Consider the following 26,024-nt stretch of genomic DNA (forward strand, 5'->3'; position numbering starts at 1 on the left):
GTGTGTGTGTGTGTGTGTGCGCGCGCGCGTGCGCGTGTATGTTCGGGTATGTGTACAGCAGAGTTTTTCCAATAGAAATGTCCCATAATAGTATCACTTGCATAAAAGAACACAGCCACTTTTTATGGTCTCCAGGTCTTTTTTACTGAGAGTGCTTTAGGTACCCTCAGCTTCAGTCTCCTTCTGTGGAACCCAGGCCAGCAGCGGAGATAGCTACATGCTGAAGTTTCATACACTTCACCAGCAAAGGAAACACAGCACTTTCACCAGACAAAAGCTGTAAGTAACTTTTAATGTAGCTAGAAAGTGTGCATTAATGGCACAAAGCACCTGTGGTCAGTTTGTTCCCCTTTACATTGTTGAAACTAATCATAATTAAATTTTTGCAAGGGCAGCCAGGCATGGTGGCACATACCTGTAATCCCAGCACTCGGGGAGGCAGAGGCAGGTGGATCTCTGTAAGTTGAGGCCAGCCTGGTCTACAAAGTGAGTCCAGGACAGCCAAGGCTACATAGAGAAACCCTGTCTCAACAAAACTAAGAATGAATGAATGAATGAATGAATGAATGAATGAATGAATGAATGAATATCTTTTTTTAATTTTTTTTGGCAAGGACAATTTTAGGTATACTTATTTTCAACAAAAAGCTGAGGCCAGTCTGATGGAAGCCCTTCAGATCAGTAAGAGCCTGTTCTACAAAACCTATAATAAATGGCTAGCAGTAACAGGGAGCTGCACGAGGGCGGGGTGTTGTGGATTCAACGGAAAACCTGGGCATCAGCTAGATCTGGGCTCAAAGATGGTATCAGCCATGAGTGTGGATACTTTCCTGAGCCTGGGCAGCTGGTGTCCACACCTTCTGATCGACACTCCTGGGGGGTAAACATGTACAGGCTGCAGTGCGCAGTGCCTGGTTCACTGTCATCAGAGTCTGCGGATACTGAAGGACTAAGAGCTGACAACTAACTTCTCAGTCAAAGGCCATTCTATGTCACAGACAAGTACCAACCAGTGTGTCTGGTGCACAACCAGGGAATATGATCTTATGTAACTGCTTCAGTAAGAAAGTAGACAGGTCAAGACATGGCAGTGAAGGAAACCACCTATACATATACAGAGAGAACAGATGTCAACACAGTAATGTTACACAGTAACATACAATAGGAAATTTTGCAGATTAAAGCTGTTTCATACTTACTTTTAAAAGGAGCTGATACTTTGTTATTCGTTGAACTGGTTTAATCAGGTAGGAAGAGATTGAATTGGCTAACCCGTGCCGCTGCTGTATCTCCTGAATTTAAATAAAACAAAAAAGGGGAAGCATCGTCATAGGCTCATAATGTTAAAAATGGCTACATTGCCACATTAGTGACAAGTGTTTGATTTAAATCCATGACAAGAGTTTGATCCTGCTGGAATAATAAGCCTTTTCCCCCCTTAAAGGGCTGTTAAAATATCAGTGCAAGCTTCTCCAAGTCTGCAGGTTTACGCTGCATGGGAGGACAGCAGAACACAGGCAGATGGGAGGAGGTAGAACGCTGAGCCACAGCATGTTTGGCGTGTGCCTTTCTCCTGTGCCTCAAGCAGTATCAGGGCTTACAGATCTGAGGCTACTGTGCTCATATTCCTCATAGGAAGGCAGGAAGCCCCGCCATGCTGTTGAACACTTCACATTGCTCATCAGTTAACCAGTAAGGCACATGATGGGTGTTCTGTAGTGCCTGCTGTCAGGGAAAAGAATAATTAAAGGCCACAAGATGCCCAAAGGACGGAGGACACTATAATCAAAAAACATTTTAAAAGTCAAAGTATCCGTATAATGAACACCAAAGGTATGAAATCTGTCGGGTAGGTATAACTCCCTTTATTCTTTAAAGATGTTTAAACACACAGGGTTTTCAAAGTTATAAATTTATTTATTTATTTGGGGGCCAAACACATGCATGGCACCTGTGTGGGACCAGAGAACAATTTGTGGGGGTTGGTTTTCTCCTTCTAGCATGTGGCCAGGTGGCAGCGCCTTTACCTGTGAGCCATCTTGTTAGATTAACAGGGTGTTTTTACAAAAAAACCTTTGGCTATGCACTTTTGCTGCTTAGAGCTTTGTGTTCTGCAGTCTGCATGTAGTTGTGGTGCTAAGTGCCATCTGACCAAGAAGCTGTAGAGGCATGTGAAACATCAGCAAGAATGCCCAGCATCAGGCTGGGCAAGGCATCAGTGTATGCAGCGCCTCCCCCCCCCCCCCCCCCGAGAACAACACTGGAACAGGTTGCTGGACATCCACGGGCAGGTCCCCTCGAACCCAAATTCCAGCCTTCCTGGTAAGATATTACCTCACCTGAACATGCACAACTACAAAGGCAGAATTCTAACTCCAGTCCTCATGGCCTTGAGCACCAAGGGTACATAGTGCTGAGCAGTACCTTTCACCAGTCATAATCTGCCACATATTTTTAAATTAAATTTTTATTTTTTACAGTTAAAAATAAAATTTTTATTTTAATTACAGTTTAGTCACTTTTTATCCCAGCTGTAGCCCCCTCTCTCATTCCCTCCCAATCCCACCCTCCCTCCATCATCACCTCCCTGCCCCCTCCAAGTCCATGGATGGGGAGGTCCTCCTCCCCTTCCATCAGGACTAGATGCGCTGTCCTCCTCTGTGGCCTGGCAAGGCTGCTCCCCATTCAGGGGGTGGGGGTCAACAAGCCCACCACTGAGTTTATATCTGCCACATATTTGACTAGTTCTAAAACCCCAAAGTACACTTCATAATATGGTATCCATCCCTCCCCACCATGCACACAAACAACCCTTCTGTAGTATCTCTGGAAAAAGAGATGACGCACAAGTCTGCTGAAGCACATAACTGATGAACATCTACTTGACCAGGAGGGCAAACTGCTAGGACTTTACTTTGGGAAATGCACAAGACTAATAAGTTTTTATCTTTTATATTTAATCTTGTCTATAAAATTAATGAGTAAATATAAAATTAAGTACATAGAGAACACATCTATGTTAAAGATCTAAGTGCCTTATGGGAATATGACTTCTAATACTTAAGTAGAAGCAATGGAAACAAAACAACATATAAGAATATCCCAAAAGAGGGGCTGGTAAGATGGCTCAGTGGGTAAAGGCAGTTGCCTGACGATCCAAGGTTCATGCCCAGGACCCACGCAGTGGAATGACAGAACCAAGTCCTACAAGTTGTCCTCTGATCTACATATGTGTGTGCATGGGCACATGTAGAACGCACATGTACACAAGCACACTAAACACAACATTACAAAAACATAAAAGAATATCCCATTGTACATAAGAGAGATGAAAATAAAATATTATACTAGCACTGTGGTCAAATATTTAGAGTGATGCTGCATTTTACATACACTAAATTCGGTTTGGACACTCTCATAGCTTCTTTAGTTATCTGCTACTTACATCAAAGTAGGACCCTGCATGTTCTAGTATCAGCTGAGTAGAGTCAGGCTTATTTTTGCAGTATGTGACATACATCTGAAACTTGTCTGCCTATAGCAAAAAAGAAAAAGAGAGAGACAAAGAGACAGAGGGTGGGGGAGAAGAAACAAAAATTTTATTTAGATATCTTTTCCAAATCAAAAATCACACTATAAAAACCTTCAACATGAGAAGAAGTTCTCTGGACTAAGAATGCTTCAAACGAGAGAACCGGCACTTCAGAAGGAAAGCTATCCCACTAAGGCACTGCCTGGGCTCAGCTGGGTGAGAGCCTCTTCCTGGAGCGGGCCTGGGCCCTTGTCCAGTCTACTCCCCAGCCTCAGTGCTCTAGCTCAAGCCCTCAGTACAGCACTAACAACTCATTCCACTGTCATTCTAGAGAGTTGGTCTTTGAGGCGCATGCCTCTATGTGCAGAGGAGTCAGCAGGCAACACGCAGCGTGTGCCTGCTCCAGTTCTAGCAAGTGAGAGAGAGCAGGTAGTGGAGGCTCTTTACCCAGGTGACAAAGCAGTGTCCCACATCCTCTGGCAGCTGCTCGTATTTTTCCAGCTCCTTCAGGAAGATGCTGCAGAGAAAAAAAAAATGATTCTTGTTATGAAGATGCTGAGGACACTTTACTGTAAGGCATGCCAGAGATGGAAAATGCCTGTGTCCTCTACATTTTCAGGATGACCAAAATCTGTAGCCCCTGACTAGGGTAAGTTACTGTAATGTTCAAGCATTTGGTGTTGTCTTCAAATCCCTTCTAACAGAAGCTTGACACCAGCAGCCTCCTCTGGGAAGATACTAGTGTTGGGTAGTAGGGAAGGAAACACTTATCTCACCCATAAGCAGAACAAAAAACAGGTCGCATCCCAGAAAACGAGAGTAAATGGTGGTTTTAGCAGCTGGGAGAGTCAGGAGGGGCTGTGGGGACAGGCTGGCCAACAGACCAGGAGTGCCTTCTGGCCTATGCCATGGTGACACGAACACATGAAAAACACCCAATACCGTGTCTTAAAGTAGAAAAGGAAATTTAAATATACAAGGCTGACTGACTCTATCCAAATTTTAACAAAATCACTGAATTCTATTAAATTCAGGGGAAATCTTTTCTTGTAGTGATGGAGTGTCATCACAGAAACTAGACATTAAAAGACCGCTCTGCAGGGTGAAAGCCACTCACTTGTTGTGAAATTCATAGATTTCCTGCATGTTCCCAAAGATGATGAGCTCTTTGTTGACAATGCCAGGTGGGATCTCCTCCACTCCGCTGGTCATTTCCCACAGGTAGGTCTGGCCAGGGAGGACACGAAGGGATTAAAACACAAACAAACAAAACATCAACTTGACCTTTCAAGAAGCAGCCACTCCTAACACCATAAACACAGACTTGGAGCTTCCATAAGAATGCCAAGTATATGTGAAAGGAGGCCCTTTTAGTAAACATGAAAAATGTGTCTGTTATAACCGTAGTTCTTGCTAACACTTGGGAAGATTTACTACAGCTTTTAGCTTATTCCCAGCTTCCAATTTGGAATGAATCTCTGTCACAAGGTACAACGAACATTCAGGGTGTGACCGAGTGAGTACCAGGCGCCAGCGTAACTGCTAGGTTCATTTGTCTGAAGCTGCTGCTCTCCACAAAGAGAATGCCAGCCAGGTCATCATGTGACAAGTGCGTGAGATGGGTCAGTGCTGTGTCATCTCTGTAATGAGCCAAAGCACTCCTGGAACACCACAGAAGACTAGGAACACAGACCCTGTCACCATTCCAACAACCAGCAACAGAGAGTAATAAAATAGCAAGTTTACCCAGTCTGAATAAACACGCAACAACTTACATCCATACACTCGCGAAGGTCTCTTACGTAAGCCTTTTCAGTCTGAATCAGTTCAGCCATTATGAACCTTGACATGAACAGAGGATAGGTCAGTTCAGTTAGGTTGTATGTGTATTCTTCTTTATTATAATCTATTTTATGGAGATTTATGAAATAAAATGGAGAACATAGAAGCATTATGCCTAAAGTAATAACTTGGGGAGCTAAATCAAGAACAGACAGAATGGCAGCCATCTACTAAGTCCAAGACATTTAAAAACACATCACGAGAGCTCACATAGTGGACACTGCTCAGCCTTACTGTGGGCTATGGAGTGGCTCAGTAGTGCCCAAACCCACTGGATTCCAGACTCTTTCCCTCCCTGTCCCTCTTACTGAATGGCAGCCAAAATCTCTCCTCACATTGCCAAATGTTCCTGGACCACATTAATACCTGAGTGAGAACTGGGTGGGAGTAGGGGAGATCTTTCATCTTCAGTTAGTAAGACAGTTTACAAACTTCTAAATACCCACATTTGCGTTTTTAGTTTCCTCTACTGCTAATGGTAAGCAATTTGTCAAGCTAGGAATGCATAGAGAGAACAGGACAAGACAGTGAGGCATATAAGGGGTCAGCACACAGAGAAGGCGGCTGAGAAAGCCAAGTAGGTCTCAGGCGCTTAACTGCAAAGCTTTCCCGGGAGCGTGCCTGCAGGCTCTGACATTCTGTTCCCTGTTGTGGGCAAGGCTGGCTTACTCTTTCCTGCGGGCGGACTTCCGTTTCTCCTCATTGAGCTCATGAGCGGCATCCCGAAGCTTCACCTCTGACCCAGGGATACTGGCAGGGATGATATCCAACTGAAGGCTTTTGCTCTGTGAACAAAAGTCAGTGAGGCCAGTTAATAGCAGCGCAGACAGCGTGGGAACTAGATCAGCATTTGTCCAGCATGTACAAAAAACTCACCGATTTGTTAGAATCTGAAGAAATCCCCAGAGCTTTCTCCAAAGAGGTCCGGTACTTCTCCATGCGCAGAGAGAAATCTCTGTACCTCTTATCCACTGCGGTCACGCATTTTTTAATTTCTGCTGCATGGGCATGCCCTTTTTCACAAAAGCCATCGGCCAGCTGTATCAATAGCTTCACTCTCTCTTTGGTTTGCTGCAAAAACAACAGGCAAGTACTATGAAGCACAGGAACCTAAATGCCAGAAACCCAAAGCACAGAGCAAGTGGCACCCTGCCTGCACCCACAGCTCCAAATCCACTCAGGTCGCCTCCACCCAGAGTCTGGACCATTTACCTTTCCTACTGTGAGTGGTTTTTCTATCAGCGCAAAGGTAGAACTTATCTGTCAAGGGTCTCCTCTGGCCACAAGAATCTACAGAATGTGTGACTGACTGACTGACTGACTGACTGACTGACTGACTGACTGACTGAATGAATGAATGAGTGAATGAGCGAATGAGGAGGTCCAGGGAAGAGATTGTCTTTGGTTTTACTATTCTTCTTTGGGCATCATGTGTATTCCATAAGCAGCTCCTTGCTATATGCGTTCTTTTTCTGTGCATCACTTAGACCCACAGATCTTCAGGGACAACCAGGTAACAGACCAGCCCAGAGCAGCACAACACACCCCTGGAGACCAGAAGGAAAACTCACCAATCAGAAAAGCAGCTCTGTTTTTATAACAAAGGCTATTTTGTTTTCTGCATACCCAGAAAAGTAGAAAGTCTATCAAAACTGTCTACTTTCCCTAATGTTAGGGCTTAGCATACAGGAAAGGTTATACGTACGCGGCATCCCCTTTACCCAGCCCTGATTTCTCACCATATCTTCCACAACATTTCCCTGACTGTTACTACTAGATTTTCTTCGCGATCTGACATTTTCAAAAGAACAAGCTATTATTTCAAGGAACCTGTTTTTTGTTTTTTTTTTTTTTAGTTAAACTTAAAAATAAAAAAAAATGTTTATTTTTATTTTATATACATGAATATTTTGCTTGTGTGTACAGCTGTGAGCTACCTGAATGTTTGGGTATCAGACTCCTTGGAACTGGAGCTGTGGGCCATCATCTGGGAATTGAACCTGGGTCCTTGGGAAGATGGTTTGTGTATGTGGATGAACCTAGTTTGTATATTACCCAGCCCAGGCGCACATCCTCCTCCAGCTCTGTGCACAGGTGCTTCTGCCTAGAAGCCTATTTCCCTAGACTGCCTCAGGTCCCTTCACATCTCTTCTCCAGTAAGGACCCCTGTCCTAACGGTCCATTGGTCACCTAACAGCACAGTATGCTCCGTGTGTCAGCCTCTCTCCACTGTCTACTTAACATATTCTAAAACGGTGTAAATTATTAACTTCTGTATGACTGTTGCTTGTGTGTGAGAATGTCCCCTCCAGAAACAGGGGATTTTGTGTACTAATATTTCTTTCACTGTGGTATTGGCCACACGAGGAAACAATGCAAATGATGTGTAAATAAATCTTTAAGGGTTTAGCGTCTTAAGAGCTGGGAATGAATACATAAAGATAAAAATAAAATAAAACAAATAGCTTGCCTACATTATACAGGAAACAAAACCACCAAGAAGCTATAGAAATACTTGTTTGTATGTGGAAATCACATCACAAATGTATCAATAGCCAGCAGTAACACAATAGGCTGATATTAATTACATTACAATATTTAAAGTAGGAAAGATTTGCTAAATGTAAAGACTGGTAAAGCAAGATAGTAAGACTTCATTGCACGTCTTCTTTTTATAGACAAAGCAAAGCACAATGGCAATCAGAGTCAGAGGCTTCTCAAAGCAGCTTCCCTTTCCCACCATCACCAAAGATCACACCCCTCCCTGCCCCCACAGTTTCACGTGTTCTCCTCTTACTGAGCATTTACATTAGATGTATTTTACACATTTACCATCCACCAGTCTGTTTCTCTTACTGGTATATGCAAGCCATGAACCAGCACCCAAACATCAATCAAGGCCCAGTAGAAGCAAAGAGCAAACAAATGGTGCAATTAAGAGCAAGGTGCAATCTCCCCATCCCTGAAGAGTTCCTTTGTCCTAATATTTAATTATAATTGGCATTGTGAAAATACATCCAAGAGATCCAAAATTCTAACAGTATAATGGATATAGTATGAAAACCTGCCATTTGTTCTCCATCCTTAGACTCTGCTAATGGTAAAGTACTGTTTAGACATGAATTTAATCAATCTTTTTGCACTAAGTTGGATTTTATGTCATTTAGACAAACCACCATACACCAGGAGAGATTTTAGAAATCCGGTAATTTTTAGCAGTAAAAACTTGAAAGTTCTAGAAATAATCAGATTTCTAAATACTGCTAACATTTAAATTTCTGGCCTCCTTCTGGTGTCAAGGAGAAATATGAGATAGGAATATGAGAAAGAAATATTTCTCTCCAAAAGGCTATACAGCACCACTAAAGAAAAAACAAACATTAGTTTTGATGTGAAATATGGTAAGTAATGTTAACCCTCATCCTGTGTGCTAACGCTAGCTACTATTATAAAAGTAGATTTTAGCTTACAGAGTATATAAGTGCTATGACTGAACAGCCTCTTGTGTGGGCATCAAGGAGTGGGAGAAAATGAGAGTGAGCTAAATTCCCACAGTGGTTCTCCTTATCGTGTTCTCAGGTGAAGGACACAGCCTGTGCTCACATCTGCCCTCTCAGAGCACAGCACGTGGCACCAGGGTCATTGCTGATGAGGATCCAGGGAGGCATCGGGAGATGACAGCAAGACTGTGAATGGTTTAGCAAGGCAGTGGATTGCAAATGTCACTGTGTGTGCGAAGACTGTGTGGCAGGCTGTTCTGAACGTACCCTCAGACATGAACACTGAAATCTATCCTAAAATGAAGCCCAGGGGCTGGACATGGATGGTGCCTGCACAGCACCTGAAGAAATAACTGCCCTGAGGATGACAAAAGGACTAAGAAGTCTTAGTAAGACAGAGGTGAGGGAATTGTTCTTGGCTTTACGGCTTTAATACCAAAAGTGTTCTAATTCAAATTACTATAACAGATGGGGAGGCTGTCCTGTTAGAGATGAGGATTCGCTATGGGATGTAAGAGATATAACTTGTTAGGAGACAGTAAGACGGGATGATGGGTGCAGGCTAGGGAAAACCTTGAGCCATCCTCACAAGCAGCATCTCCACCAGCAACAGAACTCTCTGACTGGGACGTGACCCACACCATTGACAATGCACAGTAAAGAAGAGAGCAAGGAACACTCTTTCCAAACCCCCGGCCTGCCCCTGATATAACTAATTCAATATATTTAACAAAAGCAATAGTCCTATAGACTTGGGAAACAGCATGGTCAGATGGTACCTACAATTTTAGATCTTACAGAACACAAGGCTAAAGATAAGCATATTACTGTCTTATACTTGCAACAACTACAGCCAAACTAAAAAGAAAGGGACATTTAGGAATAATGGGAAAAATTCTGGACACATATCCCCCTGGTGAACAAGGTGAGCCTGTCGCTGCTCTTAAAAGGAGTGCAGTCCCAGGGCTATGAACACGCTGTGGAGACACATGGCGGGGGAGCAGAGCAGTGGCAGAAAAGAACAGGACTTTGCTCTACCTCTGGGTGTAACGTTAGACACTTCCTTAACACCCTTCCAACCAAAGGATCTCTGGATAAATACAGAATTGTAACACCCATAGTAATGAGGGTTTGTATCTGTACTAACAAAGTAAGAATCATATGGCTGAATGTGCTGTAGCCAGAGAAAGGAAAAGCATGGTCCTCACCTTAGACGCAGGCCCAGTCAGTTCTCTGGGTGTTCTTGGTATCTCTAGGAGGGGACATCTTCCACCACGCCCACCCTCCCAAGTGTTACATGCCTCACCCAGTGTACCGGGGAACCAGCTTGCGGTAGCCCCAGTGCGTGATGAATAGGACCACTGCTTCCCAAGGCCCAGCTCCCTCAGAAGCTGCTGGGAAGCAGGGAGGAGAGTCTCACCAGGAAGGACAGGGGGAGGAGCCAGAAATGTTACAGGAGCAAAAGTACAAATAGAAATAATACAAAGTAACTATTGTGACTCCAATTGGTTGAAAAATTCTTCTTTACGTTTCAAAAGCTGGTTAAGGGCCACACAAGATTGTTACTCTAAATGACTTTGTTCTGGGGAGGCAGGGTCTGTCTATGTTATCCTCTCTGGCCTGGAATTCATTTTGTAGACCAGATTAGCCTCAAAGATAGCCTCAAACTCTCAGAGATCCATCTGTCCCTGCCTTCCCTGTTCCAGGGTTAAAGGTGTGGTACCACCCCACCCCACCCCACCCCCACTCCATCTCAAGATTCTTGTTCCTTTGTAGGAACACTTGTGGGTTTTGTTTTTTTGGGGAGGGGGGCGGGTGATTTTTTTTTTTTTAAACAAAAATGTTATTCAGGTTGGTCATTTATTTTTCACTCTTAAATCTGAAATAATTGCCAGCATCTTCTAAAAACTCAAGTCTACCATTAAAAATATTTTTTTTTGAAAATATTTCAGAGTATACCACACACACACACAGGTACACACACCCCAAAACCATACCCCCAAGCAACCCCTGGATATCCAGCAAGAGGGCTCAGTGAGTGAAGGCACTAAATATGAGTTGGATTCCCAGGATCCACAAGGTGGGAGAACTAATTCCCCTAAGTCATCCTTGTCCTCCATGTTTTCAGAGTAGCAGGTTTAGCCCAACACAAATTTAATGTAATTACATTTTTAAATTACATGTAATGTGCAAACAAACTCTGAAAAACAGAACAACAGTTACAGAGAAGGGAACTAATTCTAAGCAATTCAAAACCATCCTAAGATAAAGATCAGTTCCCAGGAAGCATGCTTTTGGGAATGTTTGTGACAACGTGTGTATTCTTATAGATTTGTATTTATTCATAGTGCATGTATATGTAGACAGAAAGATATAATCCTTCTCAAATAAGTATCCACTTTCTTTTCAAGAGAAAAGTAGCCATACCTCTAGTGCCATGAACATGAAAAACAAAACAAAACAAAACAAAAAAACAACAGTAATCAGCTTTGTCAGCTGTACACACAGACCACGAGGGGACTAGAGTGCAGTGAGAATAGCCATGTGACACTTTCTAGGAACTGATGATAAGAAAGGACAAGACACAGAATAAGGATGTACCCCTAAGAGTCTCAGAAAAACAGCAAGGCTTGATAAAACATCTCAGAAAGCAAATAAGAGAAAGACAGCCAAGAAATAACATGAGAGATAAAGGCAAAAGGCAGGAGAGATGGGGGTAGTCATAGAAACCAGGGGAACACAGACAGGTAAACAAAGGGAGAGGGCTAGCGGCCCCCTCCAGGGAAGAGCATCCCATCACCCAAGTTGATGGCACCACTGTAACTGGCAGCCATTTCTGCAGGTCACAGGCTTTTTGATGCCTCTGAGGAGTCCCTCCTTTCCCTAGAGTGTGTGTTCTAGGTTATTCTGCGGAAGCCCAGCAGACTTGCAGATCAGAAGCCCATTCCATGCAGGTTTACCTTGGCAGTTATCTGAAACTCCTCATGTTCTTTCAGCAGCTCCTGTGTGTGCTGAATGCTGGACCCTGTCGAGGTATGTGTGGAAAGGTAGAACTCCCCATTGTCATGGATCCACTCCAACGCCTAGAGGAGAGTAATACAAAGATGTTCGCAGGATAAAGATTTCAGGGAAGCAGATATTTCTCCATGCCTTGCTTCTGTCAGCCACAGTCAGTAAGGCATCAGTAAACAGCCCTTTGTACAGACACATTTCTGAAAAGGGCATCACAGCCCCAGGGTTAAAGAGCAGGGCAGGGGGAAAAGAATCCTGTCACTGGTGCAACAATCATCAATGGTTCAGGAGTTTCTTATGACCATGAGCCCACAGGCCTAACGATAGGACAGTTAAAGGACCCATAACCAATGTCTCTTTTTCAGGAAAACAAAGGTGGATAAAGGATGGTCTGAAACTGTGATGCCAAAGGTCTGAACACACATGGAACCAAAGCTTCCTAACTCTAACAGTGTTTCAGGTGAAAACAGAAGCAGGTGTGGGCTTTTCCAAGCCTCTGTTTTCCTTCCCAGACTACTATGCCTACCTGCACCCCCAGACTGATGGTTATTTCACTTGTGTTTGGGGCATGTCCTGCAGAGGACCCCATGCCACATTGTGCATATGTTCCCCACTGGGCAGAAGACAAAGATGGGCTTTAACTTTCTTGTCTAATGACAACTCCTAAAGAAGGGGGTCGGAGAGGTTCAGGTACCAATGCTTAAATGATCGGACTTATTTAAATGCACATATCTAAATAGGCTGTGCTAAGAAAAACCAGCATTAGCGCGAGTGTGTCTATGCGTCCTAGAATCCTCAAGACCTGCATTCTAACATGCACTGGAACAACCACTTTGCTTTCTCTTTCAGATACATTAGTGCATCTGTGGGAGTGTGTGTGTGTGTGTCCCTGAGTGGGTAGATGAACCTGTGTAAAGGTTCATCATCACTCAGGAGCCATCCTTTTTTTTTGGGATAGTTTCTCTCACTGGCTTGGAACTAAGCAAGTAGGGCAGGTGGGCTGACAACAAAACCTTACCGAAATCTGCCTAGCCCGGCCTCCCTCAGTGCTGTGACTGTTAAGTGTACAGCCAAAGCTAGACTTTTTAAAAAAGAAAATGTTGATTCTGGCATTCAAATTTAGTCGCAAGAACTTTACTTCCTAAGCCACCATAGCTCCCTTCTGCCAGTCCCATTTGTGGAATTTTTTTGTAGCACACACACACACACACACAAAAAAAAAAAAAAAAAAAAAAAAGGAAAGAAAAAGAAAAAAGAAAAAAGGAAATATGAAGTCACGGGTCACTTCTGCTATCAGCTTTCATTCACTTTCCGCATGCTTACAGATGGTCACTCCATCTGTGAAACAATGTTTACACTGATGTAAGTGAAGGCCACATCCATCAGCTTATTCAGCCTCCACTGTAAAGTGCTCTCGAGCACACAGGGTGGCGGCACATGCCCTCAAGAATACGAGCAGGAAGAGCTGCTTGATCCCCAGGCTGCAGGCAGATTCCATGAGGAGCCAGGGAACCACATGCCTGCCTGCTCCCCTGCTGACTCCAAAGGAAGACATGAAAAGCCAGCCACAGGCAGCAGTAGGGACGGGAGAAGGAAGATCTTGTCAGAAGGAGGCTCAGGTGGGACCTGAGGGCTAAGGAGCAACACGTGACAGCACCTGTGTGATCAGGGGTTAGTTCTGCCTGCCACAGGGAAAGAAGGCAGAAGAGGCCAGAGCAGTGGCTGTGGAGAGCAGTGCGCTCAGAGCTCACAGGCAGAGCTTGCAGCTCTTTGCAAAAGCAAATGTGGCTGCTGTGTAGAAAAGGGGTGGAATGGAGACTGAGTAGAAATGGTTCTGCTGGGATGCAGGGAGGGTAAGTGGAGTGCACAGGAGGTCAGCACCCTCAGACTAAAAAACAAAGGTGGGAAACATTCCCTTAAGGACCTCAAAGGAAAGTCAGGGGTCGAAGACAGACCTCGTCACCCTGAACTGAGTATGGGGAGAGCAGGGCATGACACAGGGATTCAGGAGTACAGTTTTGCTTCTGGTGAGGCCAGGGTAGACAGACACTGAGGAAGTGCCAGGAATTTATACATCTGGGAGCCGAAAATAGAGGTCAGGGCTGGGAGATGCCCAGGGAGAGATAGGAGGCGAGGAGGAAGAACCAAGAACAGTGTAAACTCAGTCCCGAGACGCAGCATTCAGTGTTGGAGATAGGAGTGGGAGGCCCTGGGAGGTGGAACCAGGAAGGGCCAGGGGAAGGACAAGTCCACAGGCAGTGCCACTGAGGCCATGTCACCTCTCTGCACTGTCTTTAAGAACAGTGGCATCCACTTAGTAATCTTAGTGTGCCTCATTGAAAACTGCAAAATCTGAGAGACCACGGTCTGTTGTGAGCACTGAGGTGCTCTAGAGTGCTGTGATTATGTATGGAACGGAGCTCAGGTGGTCAGCAGGCCTGACAGGTCCCTATCCGCAATGACAGGAGAAGCATTTGAAGCTGTGGCTCTCTACAGCTAGGCCACACCTCATCTTATACTGAGAGATAAGACACGTGAAATGATGTGCAATACTACCTAGTTAGAAACCGAAGCTGCCTCCATGATGATGAAGCACGGTATAACACTGTTATCAGTAGGCGAGGAAAATGCAATGGAATGTTCAGAGACACCACAGCCCATCACTTCCCTCTGAAGATCTGACCACAGATGAGAGAAGGTCATCAGAGCATCAAACCTGGCGTCTAGGAACTCCAATCTGTATGTAGTTGAGCAGTTCTGGATGTGACTATCCTTGTGAGACTGATATAACAACTTGAAACAAAATCTGTACCCAACGTGAGAAACTATGCTGATGTCTGATTTCTCCTTGGCTAACAAGACCTGGCTGGAATGATTCCTCTGTCAGGAGTGTGGTGATGCACAGGGGTTCAGGAAACAGACCAGAGTTGAGTCCCTGTCAAGACGGAGAGCAACACTGATGATCACAGGGAGCAGCCCTGGGTGGCTCTCATTTCATTTACACAGAGAACCCTAGACACACTCAGTTTTTGAGGGAATGTAATTACTCCTGTGTTTCTCTGCTGTCCCTCCCTGTCATCACAGAAGGAAAAATACATGTATTCTTGTGGTACTACTGAAGCCAAAGAGAACTGAAATGAATTTTAACGCTTAAGATATAAGTAAATAGATTTTACTTTAAAATGATCTTCTATGACTGACAGTCTCCTTAGAAGCACTTCATTCCACAATGCCTTCAGAAGGGGAAAATGGACCCCTTCTTGTCTCTGCCTCAGCCAAATTCATGAACTGTTTATGATTACACTGGATTATTAAAATTCTGTCACATTTCTTCCCTAGTTTTCGTTCAACCTATCTGAAATTTAAAACTTTTCCTTCAATATGTAAATACAGCAATATAAAAAGAAAACACCTGCTGTATTTTCATAAGCCTTAATGAGGACTTGACAAAGATTTTTAAATGATAACTGTGTCAATGACTTGCACTTGGCAGCTCCAAGTGCGAGGTAAAGACAGCTCAGGAAAACCAAATGGCACACTGTGGAGTGTGAAACATACAGGGCTCTGCTGTTCTATTTTTATAACAAACTTAATTAAGAGGCATCGTTGGTTTACCATCAGGATGTAGTGTTAAAAATGGCTTTTATAACAAAAATCTGCCAGTCTAGCAAAGGAGGTGTGAGCATGGGCAGAGGGCTTGAGGGACCAGGGATATACTGACCTGTTTGGCGCTCCTTTCAAAAACCACATACTGCTGGCACTGGTCCAGCCGCCTTTTCCTCATGGTCCAATAATGCAATACCCTGTTTTCCCGCTGGAAGAGTTCATTCAAGATATCTGACATGAAAAAGGAAAAGATGTTAGTACTGGCTCTCCATTTAAACACCTGCAAAATCCTACTTGTTTTCATTTATATGTTTATGATCATGTCACAGCTAGACAGAATGTGCTAAGAAAGGATAGCATTCCTGTCTAAGGTCTCAGTCAGCACTGGAAGCAGATTCCTTAGTCTCTCGCCCTTAAATTTAAAGCCAGTGTAAGAAATGAGACTCTGTCTTAAAAATATAACAACAATACAATAGAGCAGTAAATAAAAAAAAAAAAATAAGACTTTGTTCATACTTTGTAAACATAAAGCCTTAAGGAGTGGAAGGAAGGAATGAGTGAAGCAGAGGACCGTGGAGCTGTGAAGGCAAAAAATGTCTCATTTATATAAAAACTAAAACGGATATGCAATACAATGTCAAAGCATTGCACACATTACAAAACCAGGAAAAACTATAGGGGATGTGTAAGTAACAGATCCGATTTCCTAAACAGCTACCCCATCTGGCCTGAAACTCCAGAGGGCTGCTGGGATGACCTCAAACTTCTGATGTCCTGCCACCACCTCCTGGGTGCTGGGACCAGTGTTTAGACCATCGCACCTGGTTGATGCGGTGCTAGGGACTGACCCCAACACTTCCTGAATGCTGGGCAAGCAGCTATGAAAAGATCTATACTCGCATGGTTCCCATTTCAAGCAGGCTATGAAAGGATCTATACTCCCATGGTTCCCATTTCATTTTTGAGTTACTGAGTTACACCTTAGTCCTGAAGTAAGATCATGTTGAACACTAAAGATTGGGCAGTTAAACATACAAACACGTGCTTAACTTCACACAAACCACAAGAGCATTATTTGCTGTTTTACTGGTGGAGACTGACAGTACTCAAGGCTTGGAGAGAGGGGCAGGGTATGGGGACGTAGGATTCTGTACTTTGCAGTGCAACCGTAGCATAACGCATGCTGCCGCTAGGCAACGGCATTGAAATGTGCACACCATTGAATCAGAGTTTATTCCGGACAAATGGTGCCATAAACATAAGCAAAAGTACTGGTGCTAAGATGAATAACCCAGAAGTGCAGATATGAACTTCATGGGAGTGCAGACACAAAGAGAGCTGAAGTCAATGACTGAAGAAATCCAGTCTCTAAACAGTGGTTAACAAAGATGACTAAGATGTAGCATCTTAAAGTGTACCATGCTTTTCTTAGGAGAATAGAGTCCTTTTTATATTTATTTTTTAAAAGCTCATAGACAGGACACACAAAAGTCCTAAAGGTGACTGTAAGTAACAAGGGGATTATGAAATTTATGTACATTTGGGAACCTGTGGTAATCTGAATAAGAATGACCCCCACAGGCTCATAGTGAGTGGTTAAAATTAGGACACGTGGCTTATTGGAGGAAGTGTGGCATTGGGGTGGGCTTTGAGGTTTCAGAAGCTCAAGCCAGGGCCAGTGGCTCTCTCTGGCTGGCTCTCTCTCTCTCTGCTGCTTGCTGATCTAGATGTAGAACTCTCCACCCCTTCTCCAGCAACATGTTTGTGTGCATTCCGCCGTGCTTCCTGCCATGATGATAATGGACAAAACCTCAGAACCTGTAAGCCAGCCCCAGTGAAATGCTTTCCTTTATAGAGTTGCTGTGGTCACAGTTTCTCGTCACAGCAATACAAACCCTGACTAACCCCTAAGTTTCTTTACAGTAAGAGTACTCTAGAAGTTAATAAAACAAAGAAAAAGATTTAGAAAAGAAGACACTAAGAAATTCCATGTCAAATCAATGATACCTGTAACATAATTGTTACATTGCACACTCTTAAAAGCAATAGAGTCCTTCACAAATACTGGGTTCCTAGCATCCTATGGACTTTGTGAGAAAGCACTCAGAGCTTCATTTCTGTGTCAGTCGATTGGACTCACTGCCCTGCCCTACTACACCAAAAACCTCAACCAGTTCAGCAAAGCCAGTTAAGATTTTGATTTAGTGACCTGCTGAGTTTAACCAAGGCCATCATGGGACCTTGGGTTTGAACTCCACTGAGGTTCATCAGTGGGAACATTAGTGAAGACAGTGACTGTCCCCTCTCCCAGATCTATCTTGAGTAGCCAATAGCTCAAGGGCAAAGAGATAAGGCCCCATGGGCTTTATTTCAGCTAGTGAAATCACAGGGAACATATTCACTTCAGTTTTTTAAAGATGATTTTGAAACTTTAAGCCTGCCACAGAATTCAGCTCCTGCCTTCACACCAGCACTACATACATATGCCAGTTTATGAGTGAAGAGATCTCTCCGCTCTCACTTCAGGTTCTGAGTAGCAATAACTTTTCCACGAAGCAGCTAAGCACAGTGCTAACTGCCCCCAAGGACTCAGGGTGGCACTAGCTCCTGAGAGATGCTGAGACCATGAGGTCTGACTCCCTGGCTGTACCCTGTGGGTTAAACTGGCATCCTGCCTATAAGACATACATGGCCATATCCTCCTGTCCTCATGTTAAGAGGTGTGTAAACCCTTTGCCATCAAGTAGACTGCAAGAGAAACAAAATATTTCCAGTACTCCACATTCTTCATGACAAGACACAAGACTCCATTTCACAATTTTTGCCTATAAAACTCAGTCTCTACTGTGTCAAATTAATTGGTTAAGGGGGCTACTTACTCTGTATGCATCATTTTATCTATTTAACTTTCTATACATACCAACCCAATTATGTCCATTTTGGTGTACATTTCTCTAGACCTATCTTTTTCTATGCCGATACAAGTAAGTTAATAAAAACATTGTTTTACACTCAAGTGGTATTAAAGTATGTAACATTTTGCAATTTGCTTTTATTAACTAACCATGTCTTAGGAATAAAACATGTAAGTACTTTACGGCCACAAAAGCGATATATGAATTCTTGCCTTAGCTTTTAAGACTATTTTGCATATAGATAACTGTAGTTTCTGTCTTTGGCCATATGCTCATGCACAGATATTAATACGCAATTGCAGTAACTACCTTCCTGGATGCCATATTTATACTTAGCTTACTCAGTGATTGCCAGCCTACATATTTCTTCCTATTTTGCTGTTAAACTGACAGCTACTGCGGATGTCATTAGCATGAACTGGACACTGAGGGCGAAGGTGCAGGGGAGCCCAGGGGCTCAGGGAAGCACAGTGGCTGCAAGCTCACTTTTTACTTGCTGTTCTGGAGCTTTGATGTGCGTCACCATTCCCGGCATGCTCACGCTATTTCTGTGTAGGTACTTCAGGAAGACATCTGCGTTCCTTCTGGCCAGTGTGCAAGCCTAAGAAACAGTAGGAGACAATGGATCCATAATATGACTTGGGGCAGGTATGTGTTTTGAGTTTATGGAGATGGCAATATCATTATGTTTTACCTAACAGCCATCTGGCCAATTTGTGATTTACAATATGCAGAGATCAAATTCTATTTAAAATTAAAAAGGAAGGAAGGAAGGAAGGAAGGTCTTTTGGACTCCTTAGCTTTGTAAGGTCAGATTATGTTACATCACATTCAAGTGGACAGGCTGTGTGGCAGGATACTGAGGGCAGCCACTGCCCTATACCTAAGGGGAAGTGAAGCCCTTTCCCAATCGAGCCTTGAGGTGACTGTATCCCCAGCATGCAATGATTGCAGCCTAATGGGAAACGGAAAACACAGGGGCCAGCTATACCGGGTTTGGATTTCTGTAAAGGCCAGACAGTACTAAACACTTCCAAGCTAGAGGAGCACATGTTGCTTTCTCTGCCCTTACCTTGTAGGCAAGACACATTCATGTGTCCAGTTTCTGAACACTAGACCACTTTAAAAAATTTAACTGTTTCCAGGCACAGTTGTGACTTCTGTGTGAGCAAATAGCATGTACATAAAAAAATAAGAAAACGTACTGCTGAGAGGCCACATTTAGCCTTCTCAAAGAGATCATAGTGAGGCTGTCTGCAGGCGACTGGCTGGCTCACAGGCTGCTTCCAGAGCAGATGCTAGTGCCCATCCCTCAGCCTCGGGCGCTGGTGTCGCCCCATGATGTGTTTCTGCATCTTCTGAGCTGCAATCCACAGGCCTAAAGAGGCTGGATGTCCAAACAAGGATTTGTTAACCTATAGGTTTTGTGTTTCGCCAGATCAGCCGGCCAATCATTTTCTGTCTGCAGAATTCATAGGGTTTCCAGTTAGCAGTAACTTTGCCTCAGAGAAATCTCATGACTACACTATTGTTATATAGCACTGTAACTTCCAGCCAATGCTTATTCAGAGGCATCTAGTTCATTTCCTGTGAAACTGTTAAGATAGTGTGAGTTTCTAAAGCAGGATCACCTATCATTGATGTTATTGCCGTGGCCACTGTCTACACAAGGCCAGATTTAGGACCATGTGTGTGGGACCTCTCTCTGAATGTACAGATTACGCATCCATGAATAAAACAGCAATCTCCAAGAATCACTTCTAAATGAGTCAGGAGACCCCATGGCCCTAAAAGCCAATCAGTATGACAGCAATACCCAACAGAGCCAGTCCTATACCTTCAGGAAGGCCTCCTTTTGTTCGAGGTGCTTGCTAATCATGGGGGTGACATGGTCAGTTTCAGAATTGGGGCCCAGCTTGTCAGCTCCACCACACCAGTCCTCCTCTCTCTTGTACTCCTGCTCCAGGCTCTCCAGGACACTGCAGACCTAAGGGAATAAAGTTCCAGGCTAAGACATCACCTCACATCTGCTGTCTCACCAGCACAGCTGGCAGCACTCTCATCTGGGCTCTGGGGAAGGCAAAGAAAAAGGAAAGAACAAGAATGCTACAGACCACCATGGGCTTCACCTGGCTTAAGGCAAGCAGGGAGAACTTCCGAATATGAACAAAGATTGAGCTGAATTTCCCATGACCCTGATGTTTTGCATAACAGGGAAAAGAAAAGTTGTCTTCCCAGCTACTTGCCAACCTGCTATTTTTTGATAGCTTAAGTAGCAAGGATAACTACAGAGTACGTTTTCCTGCTTAATTTGGAGCTGAGTGATTTGCTAGCGATGGCTACATGGGTTGTGGCAGAGCTGTCCCTAAAGGTAAGCCCAGAACAGTCAGTCACTAGGAGCCTAGGCAGCCATCTCTCCCCACCTGCTCTGAAGTCTTGTAGAAAGCGACAGAGGCATTGACGAGCTTGAGGCGGTCTTCCATCTTGAGCATGAGCTGCTGCCAGTGTGAGGCGACCTTCTCTGCACAGTCACGAATCATGTCCATGTCATAGTGGTTGGCCTGCAGCATGGCCTCGGCCTTCTGCTGTACCTGCAGTGCACTCTGGTGTGTTTTCTAGACACAGGGAAGATGGGAAGGCTCATTCAGCAGGGGTATGATGCAGTAACAGCAGAGACTGGGACGCTCTCCTCAGCTAACAGAATCAACCCTAGCTACTGTGTGCTTTGCAAATATGGTGGGTAGCTCTGTAAAGTAGTTCTAGGCCTTGCCCCAGGCAGGCTGATATTTCATTTATCTAATGAAGGATGAAAAGCATTAAGACTTCACAGACTGGCACTCAGCTCTGGGGTTTTCCATTTGAGAAGCAACAGGAACAACTCTTAGCAACTGATATTCTAAAGCTCTGTTCAGTGTGCCAAGTTTATTATCCCTACTGGCTTTCTTGTAACAGCCACTGCAGGCAGAACAAGTGGAAAAACAGAGGCCATAGTGAATGCTTTTTATTTTCAACTGAAGTACTGGATGCCAGTGAAAAGAGTTTTGAAGAACTGGTGATTTTTTTTTTTTTTTTTAAGAAATAAAATAGAGAAAATACTGAGAATGTTCCATGCCGCACACAGAGAAAATCACATGGCAAGTGCTGATGCTCAGGGTCCTCCAGAAAAGATCTAGAACACCAGGTACTGCTAGGGCAGTACAAGGGCCTCAGAGCAAAGGAAATTTTTGCATTTCACCCAATACAGTGGGAATGATGTGTTAAAATATTGACCACATATAGATTCCCAAACAGCTGACACAGCTATTCATATGTGCAAAGCTGCCTGGAGTTGGAGCCTCAGGAAGAGGCAGCCTCCAGCCAGAGAAACTGACAACACACTGTTCTCAGGAGTAAATTAGTGCTGACTTCCATGGCTTTTTCTCCAGGAAACATAAAGGTTTCTATTATCAAACACCCCTTTTGAAACCCTGCTTACATTTTGGGTTCATCTATCACAACTATTACCCACCTCCAAAGAAACCAATTCTAAAACAGTGCACCACTACCAGTGAGGGTGAGCTGCCTAGACTGGCCAAGGCTTTTGCTGCCTGGTATGGTACTGACCCTCAACCCATCAAAGTGAATCCTGTTGCCGCTAAGCAAGCAGCATTATTTGTTCCGGGTCATAGTGAGAGACTCTTCTAGCCCATCACTCTGCTTTGTTCAAACTGCATCTACGACAGCAGGAAGATATTAGAATTCCTGAGCTCAGGCACCAATTTGAACTCCCTGATTTAAAACATTTCTAATCAGAGGTTTAAATAATATATGCTTCCTACTAGGGTCCTTTCATGGAACAGAAAGCGGGCCTGGTCACTGGACATTTGCTGCAAGGCTGTCCTCAATCCACTACAGTTGTGGCTATTTCCTTTATCCACTGTGAACTGGGAGCACTGTCATGTGTCTCCCACGCAGGCCATGGCTGGCTCCGGTGGGTGGTGTAATATCAAAAGTTATCAGGTTGGGCTTCATGCCACAAGGTCCACCCACAGACACTGCCTTACCTCGATGGCATGCTGGAACTGCTCGTGTTCTCTCTGCAGCTGCTCGGCCTCCTGCAGTGAGCTGGCCGTGATGAGCCCAGCATTTAACATGGACTCTCCATTGCGGATCCAGCCCAGCACCTGAAACAGGACAGAAGGCAACTCTATGCAATGGACCTTCCAAAGAACCCTGAAAACATCTGGGATAGGAGATGGGTCTGCAAAGTGGTCTGGAGCAGTGGTTCTCAACATGCGGGTCACAACCCTTTTGGGGTCACCTAAGACCATTGGAAAACACAGACACTTACACTGCTATTTGTAACAGTGGCAAAACCAGAGTTATGAAATAGCAACGAAAATGACTTTATGGGTGAGGGTCACTACAGCATGAGGAGCTGTATTAAAGGGTCGCAGCATTAGGAAGACGGAGAACCACTGGTGTAGAGGCTCCTGGTAGGGAGGCAGCCCTGACTTCCTCTCTATCCTGCCAACACAGCCTGCAACCAGGAAAGGCTCTTGTCCCAAACCCTGCCTCAAGGCTCTCGCAAGTCTGTTGTTTTAGAAGACTGTGGAAGGCAGGGTATGAGAACACAGACCAGAAGAGGCCAGGCCTCGCATTACAAGCAAATCTGGTCACAGAATAAATTCTCTGATGCTTGAGGGGAAGTCCTGCTACTTCCTGTTCAGACTCACTCTAATCCACAGTAAGATTGGTCACTTGCTTGGTAAGGGCAATTTGTTTGCTTCACTGACCTTTCTGTAGTATCTGTGTTAAATGACACAACAGCCCAGGTGTGAAAGAGGCTGCACTACAATGTCAGGGGCCAAACCCTGAGTGAGACCCTCAAGTTCACACTCAACAAGCTTACAGAAAAGCCTGGAGGGCATTTTCTTAATTAGTGATTGATGGAGAGGACCCAGCCCTTTGTGTGTGTGTAAGGGTGTCCGCTCCTGGGCAGGTGGCCATGTGTTCTATAAGAAAGCAGGCTGAGCAAGCCAAGAAGAGCAAGCCAGGAGGCAGCACCCCTCCATGGCCTCTGCATCAGCTCCTGCCTCCAGGTTCCTGCTGTGTTTATGAGTTTCTGTCCTCAGTGCTTTGATGATTAACTGTTACATGGAACTGTGAATAAAAGAGACCCTTTCCTCCTGAGTTGCTTTTGGTCATGGTGTCTCATCACAGCAACTGTAACCCTAAGACACTACCCATCAGTAAAATCTCAGCCTGGTGTATCACAGGGATGTTGACCATGTAAGCACTGCTGTTGTATCATGTGACACAGAGAAACAGCTTTGAAAAGCCACTTTTATAGTCCAAGCAAAGACAGTTGGTAAAGAATATAACTATTTCATTTCTTTTGTTGTTGCTATTTGCTTGTTTTGTTTTCAAGACATGGTTTCTGTGTAGCCTTAGCTATCCTGACCTCATTCACAGAGATCCATCTGCCTCTGCCTCCCTGAGTGTTGAGATTAAAGGCCTGCACCACCACCACCTGGCCTACTTCATTTCTTAAATAAGTGTGTGTGTTTTTCTTGAAGCAAGAAGACTCTCACAGGTTACACTGTGAGAGTTACACACTCACAGGTTACAATGCTGTGTTTCCTTCAAATGTGCAAATACTGGTGGCACTAATGGAACACAAGAGAGCAGTAGCCACCCCCATCCCTGCCACCACCACCACCCTGGTGCCATGACCATGCACTCTCTTATGAACGTGGCCTGTGTCTACACCACACCAGTCTCAACATAGCTTCCAGTGCCATGGACAGACTGTAACAGCCTCACTTCTCCATCAAGCCCCTTTGTCAGGGAACTCCCCTTTATCCCCTTACCAGGGGATAAAGTGCAACCTCTACATATGACTCCTCCTGGTGTTTGGCCCACTTCTATCTTTGCCTAGCCCTTGTATGTGGTATTATGTGTGCCATGCAGGCAGCTCAAGAAGAGCCCAGCCTTGCAATCTGTGGCTGTGCCCAGATTAATAAAAGTTTAGCAGAAAAGTCCTGCAGTTCCTTACTAGGAAGTAATGTGCTTAATTTAAGCCAAGGACCACCAAATAGTAAAACAAACGCAAGGATGATGTCCTCAAGGGCTGCAGGCTCTACTTTTACCATGAGATGCAGTTTTTGGGCCATGTATAACGTTACAAATCAGGACAACTACATGGAGATCATGGGAAGTTCTCCGAGGCCAATATGCCATCATTTCTCAGTGTCACACACCTGCTTCACTTCCGCCTGCAGGTGGCGCAGCTGCACACACTGCTCCAAGTGTTTCCGATGTTGTTCAGCGGCTAAATCCAACTCCTGCTGCTTTTCATGAAGAAATTCCAGGAGGTCCTGGACCCGAGTAGCCATGTCCACATCTCTGTCGCAAAGCAGCTCCACACCTGTGAACAGTGGCGGGCGACCCTGTCAGCTTCTCCTCTCACCTAATGCTCTACCCAGAGTTACTTGCCACCGGGGCCACCTGCGCTAGCCAGCAAGTTCAGAGAGGCCCAGGCCAGCAATGGTACATTTATACATATATCCTGCACACTAGGGTGTCAGAGGGTACACAGATGACCCAGTCAACCACACCTCCTACCTCCAGGACTTAGTGACAGGGTAGCAGTTTTTTACAAATGCATGAGTGGTACATGCTTCAGGAAGTATTTACTATGTGTAAGGCAAGTAACGCATGCAGGATGTGGCTGTGTAAACTCTCAATACTACAATTACATACTGGGGCTTACAGGGACATCTGTTGGACACTGAAACTGAGAAATAAAGTGAAAACAGTTTCTTGGGTTTTTACATTTCCCTCACCAATACAACAAACCGCTCTGCAAAAGTAGAGTTCCTATTACTTGAAACAATTCTTGAAAAATGTAAGGATAAGGTTGCTAAGCATAAAGTTAAATGTGACAGTATTATGTGAAAGAAAATGAAAAGCACTCTCTGTCAAAGACCCCATCTGGGCAGCAAATGTCCCATAACAGAAGCCATAGCATTTAAGAGTCATCCCCGTCCTGTGGTGACACAAGGAAGCCATGACTGTCACAGGATGGAGGACCTTTCTTACCAGAGGCCTGGACTTCATTGACATACTGCAAAAGATCCTGTCCTTGGTGGATGACGTCGAAAGTCAAGTTGTTCATGGTCAGGGCTTTGTCAGCGTGGTGCTGCAGGCGCTGCTCAGCGATGGTCAGGTCCTCCGTGTCGAAGTCATTCATTTGCTGGGAGAGCTCATCATTCCAAGACTCAAGGTCTGAGATGATCTGAGAGAGGAGAGTATCTCTGCAAGATCAGGCCTGAAAACAAACGCTGCCACATCTCACTGTGTCTGAGTCATTAGAGCCTGGTGAACTGTCACGGCAAAGGCCGAGAGGGACTTAAACAACCGGCCACCAGGATGCCACCTGATGAAGCTCTGCATCTCAGCTGCCCTACAGGTGTGGGACAGCTGGCTGCTCATGAGTGGCAGCTATGTAGAGCCACCTCTGGAACATCCCTGCACAAAACCAGAATCTGGTCGAAGCAGGTTTTCCACCTGAGTTCTGTGTTTACAGGAAGTACCAGACGAAAAAAGGGTAACTAAGACTCAAGTGAGAAAAGG

The 26,024-nt window shown here is 44.6% G+C and overlaps 1 protein-coding gene across 3 annotated transcripts in view; it reads right to left on the reverse strand.

Moving 5' to 3' along the window:
* The window catches only part of Trio (trio Rho guanine nucleotide exchange factor), a 287,480-nt gene that overhangs the window by 90,796 nt on the left and 170,660 nt on the right, over window positions 1–26,024 (reverse strand). For all 3 annotated transcript variants that reach the window (XM_055619033.1, XM_055619031.1, XM_055619034.1), the window contains exons 14-28: window positions 25,491–25,686; window positions 24,650–24,816; window positions 22,451–22,570; window positions 20,831–21,022; window positions 20,245–20,394; window positions 18,894–19,008; window positions 15,608–15,723; window positions 11,835–11,957; window positions 6,251–6,445; window positions 6,044–6,159; window positions 5,308–5,374; window positions 4,650–4,759; window positions 3,980–4,049; window positions 3,446–3,535; window positions 1,200–1,292 (exon numbers count right to left, since the gene is read on the reverse strand). In XM_055619033.1, the coding sequence (XP_055475008.1) occupies window positions 1,200–1,292; window positions 3,446–3,535; window positions 3,980–4,049; window positions 4,650–4,759; window positions 5,308–5,374; window positions 6,044–6,159; window positions 6,251–6,445; window positions 11,835–11,957; window positions 15,608–15,723; window positions 18,894–19,008; window positions 20,245–20,394; window positions 20,831–21,022; window positions 22,451–22,570; window positions 24,650–24,816; window positions 25,491–25,686 (1,920 nt within the window). The remainder of the gene's footprint in view (window positions 1–1,199; window positions 1,293–3,445; window positions 3,536–3,979; window positions 4,050–4,649; window positions 4,760–5,307; window positions 5,375–6,043; window positions 6,160–6,250; window positions 6,446–11,834; window positions 11,958–15,607; window positions 15,724–18,893; window positions 19,009–20,244; window positions 20,395–20,830; window positions 21,023–22,450; window positions 22,571–24,649; window positions 24,817–25,490; window positions 25,687–26,024) is intronic.

The sequence above is a fragment of the Psammomys obesus genome, unplaced genomic scaffold, assembly GCF_907164565.1.
Source record: "Psammomys obesus unplaced genomic scaffold, mPsaObe1.curated_primary_1811, whole genome shotgun sequence".
Classification (NCBI taxonomy): domain Eukaryota; kingdom Metazoa; phylum Chordata; class Mammalia; order Rodentia; family Muridae; genus Psammomys; species Psammomys obesus.